Source organism: Pseudorca crassidens, chromosome 19 (assembly GCF_039906515.1).
Source record: "Pseudorca crassidens isolate mPseCra1 chromosome 19, mPseCra1.hap1, whole genome shotgun sequence".
Lineage (NCBI taxonomy): Eukaryota > Metazoa > Chordata > Mammalia > Artiodactyla > Delphinidae > Pseudorca > Pseudorca crassidens.
Genome location: NC_090314.1, coordinates 39,505,144 through 39,517,575, shown reverse-complemented (window position 1 = coordinate 39,517,575; position 12,432 = coordinate 39,505,144). Strand labels below are relative to the sequence as shown.

Below are 12,432 nucleotides of genomic sequence, written 5' to 3'. Positions count from 1 at the left end.
CTGGGTCTTTTTTGTTTCCATATAAATTTTAGAATTTTTTGTTCTAGTTCTGTGAAAAATGCCATTGGTAATTTGATAGGGATTGCATTGAATCTGCAGATCGCCTTGGGAAATATAGTCCTTTTGACAATACTGATTCTTCCAACCCAAGAACACGGTATATCCTTCTATCTGTTTGTGTCATCTCTGATTTCTTTCATCAGTGCCTTATAGTTTTCAGAGTAGAGGTCTTTTGTCTCCTTAGGTAGGGTTATTCGTAGGTATTATATTCTTTTTTTTTTTTTTTTTTACTTGATATAGGCAGTTTTATTTTAGATTACATGGGCTTCTATTAGAAGTGTAAACCAACTGAGTTATCACCATACTACCCCTTAAGCAAACCCTGGGATTTACTGTCCTGATGTCTAGTCTGATGTTACTACACCCTACCCTGCAAGGCAGTGGAGGGGGCGGTGGGATGTCTCCACAGGTCTGGTAGGCAAGAGCCTCCCTGCCCAAAACCTGGCCCTTGGGTCTGTGGTTTTGAAGGGACAATCCTATCAGCACACTTAACAAGAGGGATGAATCAAAATACTGCTACTTTAGAAATTCAGACGTGTGATTAAGAGAATGGACATTTAGGCTTTAATGACTAAAGCAGCTACTGGGAAACCATAGCTTCCCGATGCCTGGACCCATTTTTATCCATACTTTATTTTTCCCTATTCCCATCACATCTGTAGTTACCAAAACCTGTCATTCTTTTTGATGTGATGGTAAATAGGATTGTTTCCCAATCTTAGAGGGAATGATTTCAGCTTTTCACAGTGCAGAATGATGTTAGCTGGGTTTGTCATATACAGCCTTTATTATGTTGAAGTAAGTTCCCTCTATTCCCACTTTCTGGAGAGCTTTTATCATGGGTGTTGGGTTTTATCAAAAGCTTTTTCTGCATCAATTAAGATGATCATATGCTTTTTATTCTTCACTTTGTTAATCTGGTTTATCACACTGATTGATTTGTGGATATTGAACAATCCTTGCATCCCTGTCATCAATCTCACTTGATCATGGTAGATGATCCTTTTAATGTATTGTTGAATTCGGTTTGCTAGTATTTTGTTGAGGATTTCTGCATCTATGTTCATCAGTGATATTGGCCTGTACTTTTTGTGTGTGTGTGATATCTTCTATGGTTTTGGTATCAGGCTAATGGTGGCCTCATAGAATGAGCTTGGGAGTATTCCTTCCTCTGCAATTTTCTGGAAGAGTTTCAGAAGGGTAGGTGTTAACTCTTCCCTAAATGATTGCTAGAATTCCCCTGTGAAGCCATCTGGTCCTGGACTTTTGTTTGTTGGAAGTCTTTTAACCACTGTTTTCAATTTCAGTACTTATGCATGGTCTGTTGACATTTTCTATTTCTTCCAAGTTCAGTCTTGGAAGGTTGTGCTTTTCTAAGAATTTGTCCATTTCTTCTAGGTTGTCCATTTTATTGGCATGATAGTTGCTTTTTGTAGTCTCTTATGATGCCTTGTATTTCCTTTGTGTCAGTTTTAACTGCTCCCTTTTCATTTCTAATTTTATTGATTTGAGCCCTGCCCCCTTTTTTTCTTGATGAGTCTGGCTAAAGGTTTACCAATTTTGTTTATCTTCTCAAAGAACCAGCTTTTAGTTTCACTGACCTTTGCTATTGTTTTCTTTGTCTCTATTTCATTTATTTCTGTTCTAATCTTTACAATTTATTTCCTTCTACTAACTTTGGGTTCTGTTTGTTCCTCTTTCTCTAGTTGCTTTAGGTGTAAGGTTAGGTTGTTTATTTGAGATTTTTCTTGTTTCCTCAGATAAGATTGTACTGCTATAAACTTCCCTCTTAGAACAGCTTTTGCTGCATCCCAGAGGTTTTGGACCATCCTGTTTTCATTATCATTTGTCTGTAGGTATTTTTTTCTTATTTCCTCTTTGATTTCTTCAGTGATCCACTGGTTGCTTAGTAACATATTGCTTAGCCTCCATGTGTTTGTGTTTTTAACAGTTTTTTTCCTGTAATTGATTTTTTTTTCTTCTTTTCTTTTGGCCATGTCGTGCGGCATGTGGGATCTTAGTTTCCCCGACCAGGGATGGAACCCACGCCCCCTGCATTGGAAATGCAGACTCTTAACCACTGGACCACCAGGGAAGTCTCTCCTGTAACTGATTTCTAATCTCATAGCGTGTGGTCAGAAAAGATGCTTGATATAATTTCAATTTTCTTAAATTTACCGAGGCTTGATTTGTGGCCCAAGATGTGATCTATCCTGGAGAACATTCTGTACGCACTTGAGAAGAAAGTGTATTCGGCTGCTAAGTCCATCTGGTCTAATGTGTCATTTAAGGCCTGTGTTTCCTTATTGATTTTCTGTCTGGATGATCTGTCCATTGATGAGACTGAGGTATTAAAGTCCCCCGCTATTATTATTATTATTATATTATTATTATTTCTGTCGATTTCTCCTTTTATTGCTGTTAGCATTTGACTTATGTACTGAGGTGCTCCTATGTTGGGTGCATATATATTTACAATTGTTATATCTTCTTCTTGGATTGATCCCTTGATCATTATGTAGTGTCCTTCCTTATCTCTTGTAACAGTATTTTAAAGTCTATTTTGTCTGATATGAGTATTGCTACTCCAGCTTTCTTTTGATTTCCATTTGCATGGAATATCTTTTTCCATTCCTCACTTTCAGTCTGTATGCAGACACCAGAATTCTTAAGTGAATTCCACAGACTTGTATTGAAGCTAATAACAAAATATCACTGGCCAAAACTTCAAAATATATAGAATTTACACACATATATTTCTTTTTATATATATATATATATAAATTCATTTACTTATTTATTTATTTTTGGCTGCATTGGGTCTTCGTTGTCGTGTGCAGGCTTTCTCTAGTTGCGGCGAGCAGGGGCTATTCTTCGTTGCAGTGCATGGGCTTCTCATTGTGGTGGCTTCTCTCGTTGCAGAGTGCCGGCTCTAGGCGTGCAGGCTTCAGTAGTTGTGGCACGCGGGCTCAGTAGTTGTGGCTTGTGGGCTCTAGAGCACATGCTCAGCAGTTGTGGTACACAGGCTTCGTTGTTCCACGGCATGTGAGATGTCCCCGGACCAGGGATCGAACCTGTGTCCCCTGCACTGACAGGCGGATTCTTAACCACTGCGCCACCAGGGAAGCCCTACACACATATATTTCTAAATGTCAGCTTTTTTTTTTTTTTTTTTTTTTCAGTACGCAGTCCTCTCACTGTTGTGGCCTCTGCTGTTGCGGAGCACAGGCTCCGGACACGCAGGCTCAGCGGCCATGGCTCATGGGCCCAGCCGCTCTGCGGCATGTGGTATCTTCCCAGACCAGGGCACGAACCTGTGTCCCCTGCATCGGCAGGCGGACTCTCAACCACTTCCCCACCAGGGAGGCCCTAAATGTCAGCTTTATGAATAAACACATTGCATACATTTTTAAACTGGGTCTATGCTGATATTTCTTATCTCAACCTAGTAATTTACTTAGGTAACATCTATATTCATTATGAGTGCTGAGCAGGACAAAAAAAAAAGGTGTTTTTAAAATAACCCAACCATTGGTCAAGGGAACAAAAGAACAGGTATTTGGCTACAGTCTAATACTAGCTCTCCTGGGAACCAAAAGGTTCCAAGTGATTTAAGTAAGCAAAGCATAGTTAAAGGTAAGCTAAGGAGTCCAAGAAACTTACGCACCAAACATAGGCACCGAATTGGGTCAGTGACCTATGTTCTATACCACAGTAATCTAGTGAGTAGTTCTTACTCTACTAATCCATCTTGGTACCTTACCCATTTTCATAGTCTCTTTTGTGATTTTAAATAAGTAAAATATGAATGTCACCATCCCAAGGACACATAATGTATCTCAGATACTTAAATTCAGAAATCTCTAAAGGTAAAGGGTAAGCTCTGTCTTAATAGCAAAACAATGGTTAACTGATTACCACTTCACAAGGTAACACACACCCCCTCCCACCAATGTACACACATTCCCCTAGAGAACAAATACACTGTTCATTTCAGAAAGTGCCTGGAAGTAAGGATTGACTAGACGCAAGGACATATCTACTCTGACTAGGGGCAGTGTGAAGCTTATTTCAAATAGTTCTGCAAGAAAAAACAATGGTAATTTTTAAAATATGAAAATATGTATTTTAAGTGTGTTTTAAAATGTACTCATTTTATATACAAAATAATTTGGGCATACAGAGATCAATGAAGCACTAAGGTGTATTTTGAGCATTCTACAACTTAGAAATTAAGAGGTAACATAACATTCTGAAAAGCTGCTGACCTTTGCTCTAACTGAACCAAGAGAGAAATGAAGTCAGTACCTCAGTCAACCTTTGGACCAAAAATCTTTAATTCCCTGAAGATACCACAAGATACTGGTTTCAAGGAAAATAATATGGTGGCAAATATATCAAGTGAAATTTTCACAGAAGAAAAAATCAAGTTAGCCTATTTAAAACAAACGCAGGGACTTCCCTGGGATCCAGTGGGTAAGACTCCACGCTCCCAATGAAGGGGGTCACGGTTCGATTCCTGATCAGGAAACTAGACCCCACATGCATGCTGCAACTATGAGCCTGCATGCCGCAACTAAAAAAAGATCCTGCATGCTGCAACTAAAGATCCCACAGGCCGCAATGAATATCGATGTGCCGCAACAAAGACCCGGCACGGCCTAAATAAATGTTTAAAAAAAAAAACACTGAACAGGTGCCACAGAGAGACTTCACTTTTTAAAAGTGTTTGAAAACTTTATGTCAAATGTTAACAACTAATGGACCTACTAACAGATCATCTGTGCATATAAACAAACTACTTTTCCCCTACTGCTCCACTTAGTTTCCTGAACAGGAATGGAACCCATGACCCCTGCAGTGGAAGCTCAGACTTGTAACCACTGGACCACCAGGGAATCCCCATAATCTACTTAATAGCGAATTAAATTTCTTTTGACACTAGAGTAATAGAATTAAGGCTAAAAATCTGAATAAACATCATAATTACCAATTTAAATAACTGTGCTAAAGACACAAAATAAACTTAATGTTGAAGCAAATAGGGAATTTCCACTTTTAGCATCCTAAGTCCTCAATAGCCACCATCAACAAATATAAGCTGAAGTATTCAAAAGTACTCTTCACTCCTGTCTTGATAAAAATAAATCATAAAACTAAATTGATAAGACTTCAAATATTCCTTTTTAAGTGTTTATTAAAGAAGTGAACTTTCACTGTAAATTATTTTGCAAACAAATCAAAATTAATTTCCTTAACTTTTGATTAAAATATTTTTATGAATCAGTGAGAACTATAACATCAATTTAAAAAAATCAATACCAATGCCTGCTTTCCTGCCCACAAATCTTATCACTCACTCCCATGTTCATAGACTTCCAAAGAAAACAACCTGATTAAAGTCTTAATATAAAACATCCATTTTGTTACATCTTTAAGTGGTGATTCATTGGGGAAAAGTTAATTAGAATATTCTCAGTAATATCTCTCATCTCTGCACTTAATCACCCCAGTCTTTTTCAGACAAAAAGCCACAGAAAAGCAGTCACATAATCACAACATCTTCTTCCCAGCAAAGATATTCTCTCTTCATATATGCTTCTACCACTCACGGAGGATGAAGAGGGTACATCTTCATTTTTATGTGCAATCTCCCTCTACCCAATCATGCTAAATAAACTCTCACTTTGAAACTAAATTCCCTATGTATAACTGAATCACTTTGCTGTACATCTGAAACTAACACGACCTTGTAAATTCTTTTTTTTTAATTACTCAAAACAAATCATGTCTATTTTAAAAGAATCAGAACTTACACAAACAAAAACATAAAGGGGCTTCCCTGGTGGCGCAGTGGTTGGGAGTCTGCCTGCCGATGCAGGGGACACGGGTTCGTGCCCCGGTCCACGAAGATCCCACGTGCCACGGAGCGGCTGGGCCCACGAGCCATGGCCGCTGAGCCTGCGCGTCCGGAGCCTGTGCTCCGCAACGGGAGAGGCCACAACAGTGAGAGGCCCGTGTACCGCAAAAAACAAACAAACAAAAACAAAAACAAACAAAAATAAAAAACACTAATATATTCTTCCCCAAGAATAACATCTTTCTCCAGATTTTTTTTTTTTGTCTGCACCACTCAGCTTGTGGGATTAGTTCCCCAACCAGGTGTTGAACCCGGGCTCCAGCAGTGAAAACACTGAGTCCTAACCACTGGATTGCCAAGGAATTCCCTCTCCAGATTTTTTTTAAATTACTGATTTACAGGTAAATTGTTCATAGATTCACAAGGCTTACTCTGGCTAGAGTAGACAGGAAAAGTCTAGCAGAAGAAGTGAAATTTAAGCTGAGCCAAAAGTGAGGAGCTAGCCAGGGTGAAGCTCTGAGGGAAAAGCACTCTAGGCCAAGGAAACAGCATGGGCAAAGGCATCAGACAGGACTTGGTTAAAGAATGGAAAAAATACACATGGCTGGAGCAGGGAGCCCAAAGGGGAGAATGGTGAGAGCTATAAAATGAGAGATTTCTTGATTAGCATTTGAAGCTGGTTACGAATCTATCTAAAATCAGCCCTCCTTCAGATTGTTTTTATAGACTCAAAACCATCAGGCTAACTCCACACAACAAATTCAAATAAGCAATTAAAAAGACAGAAGGGGGCTTCCCTGGTGGCGCAGTGGTTGAGAGTCCGCCTGCTGATGCAGGGGACACGGGTTCATGCCCTGGTCCGGGAAGATCCCACATGCCACGGAGCGGCTGGGCCCGTGAGCCCTGGGCGTCCGGAGCCTGCTCCGCAACGGGAGAGGCCACAACAGTGAGAGGCCCATACGATCAAAAAAAAAAAAAAAAAAGACAGAAGGTATTCAAATTAAGTAGTACCATTATAATAAAGATTAACTTCCTGATTCCTTGTTGAGAATTCCTGCAAGCAAGAGATTAAAGCACTTCACACCTCCTAAAAACGTCCTCATTATTTACACATTCTCCTAAATTTCCACAAAGGTGCTCAGAATTTACTTAACTCTCTCAGGTGATGGTCAATTTCCATACTTTCAAATATTCTTGCTGTAAATACCCTGAGGCATTTTTGCTGTAATACCAGACTTTATGGAAATAGTCTTTGTATTAAAGCCCACAAACACTCAAAGAAAATTAAACAAAGAATCATTTCTGCATATTGGCCTAAAAGAGACTGAATTTCTGAGTACTTGGGTAAAACTTGATTTATGATCTTACATGAAAACTGATAACAAGATGGTTTCACATTTGTGGTCTGGAAGTTGGCTCATTTAGCATTACATCAATGTTCTGTATTCTCAGATCATGGCCCTTTGCCCAAAGGTTTCATTATAGAAAATTTATAGACATATTTGAAAAAGCACAAATTACAAAGAAAGTCATTGGATAATCTATTTTTTACAAGTCATTTACTTAAGAAATTAATATACAATCCAGAGTCTAGCAGCTTAGTTTTATTTTCTGATTCTGCAACCTGTGGCAGATGGTTTTCTGGGCATGTGCGACCCTGGCATTTTGCCTACGTTTACATGGACTGACAGGAGTTTAAGGCTGAAAGGAGTAGTTTCTTTTATCTGCAGTAACAGGTCATGCTGGGCCTGTTCCTCACCTGTGTGGATATTCGGTTAATTCCACAGTCTTTCCATTTACATCCACACAATGGCAAGGACCTGTCTGAGCATGAAGACATGGCAAGTCATCTCAGGAGTAGTAGTACATAACCTCCGTTCCATAAACAGTTCTGTAAACAGCTAACAAACCAGTGGAAATTTTGATTCCATCCTTAGATTTTCTTTTTCAACCCTTCCTTCCCTATATACTTGGAAATACTCTTGAAATAAAGTCAGTTTTGTTTGGCAAATTCAATAGCGTTCCTTTGACTCAAATGGATCACAAAATCAGAACTAAAAATCATCATACAGTCAAGCTTAAGGAAAAAAAAAAAAACAGGGACTTCCCTGGTGGCACAGTGGTTAAGAATCCACCTGCCAATGCAGGGGACACGGGTCTGATCCCTGGTCCAGGAAGATCCCACATGCCATGGAACAAATAAGCTCGTGTGCCACAACTACTAAGCCTGTGCTCTAGAGCCCGCAAGCCACAACTACTGAGCCCGTGCACCACAACTACTGAAGCCTGCACACCTAGAGCCCTGCTCTGCAGCGAGAAGCCACCGCAATGATAAGCCCGCGCACCGCAATAAAGACTAGCCCCCACTCGCTGCAACTAGAGAAAGGCCGCGCATGCAGCAACAAAGACCCAACGCAGCCCTAAATAAATAAATAAATAAATTTATTTTTAAAAAGAAAGAAAAAAAAGAACTATTTGACCTGGTACAAAGGTATAAGTGACAAAAAGTTTAAATGGTGGTACTACTTAGTCTTAGGAAATGAGCATCACATCCTTAAAACTTTTCAAGTATTGGGGCTTCCCTGGTGGCGTGGTGGTTAAGAATCCACCTGCCAATTCAGGGGACACGGGTTCGAGTCCTGGTCGGGGAAGATCCCACATGCCGCAGAGCAACCAAGCCTGTGTGCCACAACTAGTGAGCCTGCGCACCACAACTAGTGAGCCTGTACTCTAGAGCCCGCGAGCCACAACTGCTGAGCCTGCGTACCACAACTACTGAAGCCCGTGCACCTAGAGCCCGTGCCCCGCAACAAAAGAAGACACCGCAATAAGAGCCCTGCGCACCACAACAAAGAGTAGCCCCCACTCACCACAACTAGGGAAAGCCCTTGTGAAGCAACGAACACCCAGCACAGCCAAAAACAAATAAATTTATTTATTTTAAAAAAGAAAAAAACTTTTCAAGTATTTTTGAAATACACATGTCGTTCCTTCAATAATTAGTTATTTAGCTTCCTTCAATCACCATATATTTAACCAGGTTTGCTAGATGCTCAAGAAACAAAGATGAATAGGACACTTCACATGTATTAGATAAGTTCCACAGAAATAATGCCTCCACATCCTGAAAGCTAAAATCCTCTACTGTCTCAAGAAGTCAAAGACCTATCACTTGCACTCCAGAGCTGCAAAAGGTTCACTCAAGGTTAGGGCACCGAGGTCACACTGCTGAGGCACTAAAGTTAAAAGCTGGCCAAGAGCACCTGTAAACCGTAGTCTTTGAAAAGGCTTGCCAACTGTCACCCACACCTCCTCAACCTGCCCCTCACCCCGTTCCCGTCCTCTTTATAAATAAACAAAGGGTTTTTAAAGGGAACTGTCCAAGGTTACCACCTGACAAGGAAGAAAGCTTTGATCTGGGATACCAATAAAATAAAATTGCATACTCTCCATATTTACAGAGTATTGTTATACAACACCTAACTGTTGACAAAGTGTCAACCAAGGCACTTAAAACGTAAAATAAAACCTCTTTCTCAATAGGGTTAAAACGTCAACAAGAAACTGGCCGAAAGAGGGAGATCTCTAACTTCCCAAAGCAGCAACCCCCAGGAAAGGTGCTGGAACCAGCGGAAGTTACATATCCAGGGCAGTAGTGTTTAAATGCGCCCGCCCCCCCCCCCGCCCGTGGTAAAAGTTTGAACCGCCATCTGACTATCCCACGGTGGTCGGAAACTTCCCTCAACTACAAGAGGCAAGCAGACACCCTAAAATCTCCCTCTCAGCCAATCCCAGGTGCCCTCAGGCCAGGCTGTGGCTTCCTCCCCGGGCCTTACTTCCCCCATCACACTCTCTTCTCCTGGACACTCACTAGCCTGCCTGGGCGTCCAACGCCGGCCGGGGGTCCCGGGACCTCGCGGCCGCCGGGCTCGGTCCGGCTGGCCTCGGCCTCAGGCCTGCCTCCTGGAGGCCGGCGCGCCTCCCATCCTGAGACGGACCGCGACCCCCGCCCCCCGGCCCGCCCTCGGGCCCGGCCCTCGCACTCCCAGCCGGCCGGCCCTCACCTCCTCGGCGTGCTTGCGCAGCGCCTTCTCTCGCTCGTACTGGGTGATGAGCTGCTCGTTGTCGTCCCGCAGCAGCTCCAGCTCCACCTGGTGCTCCTGGTCCTGCGCGAACACCGAGTCCAGGTTCTCCAGCACGGCCACCACCAGTGGCATCAGCTCCTTGACCACCTCCTCGTCGTAGCGCCCGATGAGCCGCTCGAACTCGCGGTAGATGGAGCCGGCCAGGCCGGACACCCGCTCCGACATCACGGCCCCGGAGCCGCCGGGCTCCTCCTGGTACACCACACCGTCCTCCAGCTCCATGGTGGCGGGCGGCCGGCCCGGGGCGTCGCCGGCTGAGGGGACGACAAGGGCCCGCACGGGACGGGCCGCTGGGGCTAGGGCTGCGGCTGGGCCCTGCTGGGTGGGGGCCCGGGACGGAGGAGGGGAGGGGTGAAGCGAGCGCACTCAGCCCTACCGCCGCTGCACCAACTGCCGGGACGGCTAAGCCGCGCGCGCCACACGTCACCCGCGGGGCGGGATCCGAGCCGCGTCGGCCCGTAGGGCGGGGCCCCGCGGGAGGCCAGGCGCGGCCGGGGGCGGGACCAATGCGTCACCTTTCGCCGGCGGAGGCGGCGTGGCGTCAACACTCGGCGCCGCGAGGTCGTTGCGTAAGCCAATAGGAAAGACTGCGAGAGGAGGGTGGTGAGAAGTGCCCGCCCAGAGCGCGATTTGTAGGGCGAATCCCAGTGGAAAGGGAGGGGTTCTGGAAGAGTGACTAGCAGCCCAGAATAGCCAAAATTTTATTACTTTTTACAGCTCACAAAGGGCTTTCACATTTGTTCCTCACCGCAAGGATGTTTGGTGCGGTAGACGTTTGGCCTTCGTTTCACAGACAAGGAAACTAGGCCCGGAGAAGTTATGGTTCACTCAAGGTCACGCAGCGAGAACGGGAAGGAGGCTGATCAGGGACTCAAACCAATCTGATTGAGAATTCCGTACTCAGAGAAGCGGAAAACAGATGGGAAGGGAAAGCAACCTTACCTGGGACAAGGTTTGCCTCAGTGATAAGGTGGTCTTGAATAGGATAGAATTATTTTGGGGTTAAAAACAGTATGGATAGCCTCAAACAGAGGCCGTGCAAAGCATTCTGTAGAAGGGTAAAACGAACGCCACATCTTGTGCTTTGGCAAACACGGGTTTTTCTGCTTCCTCTGGCCAACTTGGGAGAGTGGCATTTCCTGGCTCCAGCAACCCTCCTTTCCTCTAATCTTGAAGCAGGGCAGGCTGATGGGTTGGGGAGCAGAGGAGGAAAGAGGTCGAGTCACTGGGGTGAGTAAGTCCGATAGTACGTGAGGTCTCAGCCGCCTGGGAGAGAATCACGTGTGGGGAATGACAACACCCAAACCTCAGGCGGGCTGAGTCAAGGATCACTTCCTGGTGTTCTCTTCTAGCTGATACCGAGGGGGGCCCTCTGGGACTCCTGGGCACAAAAGCCTTTCTGTGTCCCCCATTTCTTTGATTACAGGAAACAGGCTTCATTTAGCCTCCAAGATCTTCCCTGAGTTCCAATGGGTAGTTTCAAGCAGCTGTTAGGGAAAGGAAGGGGATTCATCAATACAAGGGAGAAACAGTCAAGAGAAACAGTAGTGGAGCCTTGGGGCAAGGTCCTAGTTACCCATCAAGGGATACACACAACAATATCTTTGAGCTGTTTTGCAGATACTGAAACCTCCTCCAGGTGGGAGAAGTTAACGATGGTATGTTGCCCAAAAGCATTTAGACCCCAAACCCGTTGGAACCTGAAGGTTGATGATGCTGATTCCTACTTACCTCACCACCAACCCATCAGAAGAATGTCCACAAGCTGATCACGCCCTCTCTGAAACATTACTATAAAACTTCTCACTATCGTCTCCAAGTTAGGACACAGTTTTTCCAGGCAGGAGCCTGTTGTGTCCCCCTTTGCCTGGCAAAGTAATAAAACTATCCTTTTCTACTTCACCCAAAACTCTGTCTCCGAGATTTGATTCAGCACCGATGTATAGAGAAGCTGTGCTTTTGGCATCATAGCCTCTGCAAATGGGGCAGAAGACCCTCCCCAAAGCCCCTTATCTCCGCAGTAGGTGACTCAGGAGTACTGTGGCCTCAACTCCTCTAAGAATAGGGCCGGGGAAGGCAAGATTTGGATAAAGAAGGGTTCACTGGGGGAATCAGCTACCTCCCAGGATCATAAATACCATGGAGACCCACAAAAGCATTATGGAGGTTGGGCAAGGGCCAAGGTATAAAAAGACAAAAATGAAAATACCAAGCCTTATGAGTGAATTTGTGGCCTGCACTGTCCCCGTTTCTCACCCTCACCCTGCAGTCACCTTTATATTGTTTGTGTATATGTCTGGATCTTAGTTTCGCCTATCAGCTGGTTAGGTATGTGCCCCAAATGCCCCTTCTTTTCTAAATCTCACA

General features: G+C 44.0%; 1 protein-coding gene across 7 annotated transcripts in view; it reads right to left on the bottom strand.

Annotated features, from left to right (window-relative positions):
- The window catches only part of SPAG9 (sperm associated antigen 9), a 142,788-nt gene extending 132,320 nt beyond the window's left edge, over positions 1-10,468 (bottom strand). For 5 of the 7 annotated variants that reach the window (XM_067714780.1, XM_067714781.1, XM_067714786.1 and 2 more), the window contains exon 1: positions 9,985-10,468. In XM_067714780.1, coding sequence (XP_067570881.1) covers positions 9,985-10,287 — 303 coding nt within the window. In that variant the 5' untranslated portion in view covers positions 10,288-10,468. The remainder of the gene's footprint in view (positions 1-9,984) is intronic. The other 2 variants (XM_067714782.1, XM_067714784.1) reach the window with 1 other exon arrangement.
- Between the last annotated feature and the right edge of the window lie 1,964 nt (positions 10,469-12,432).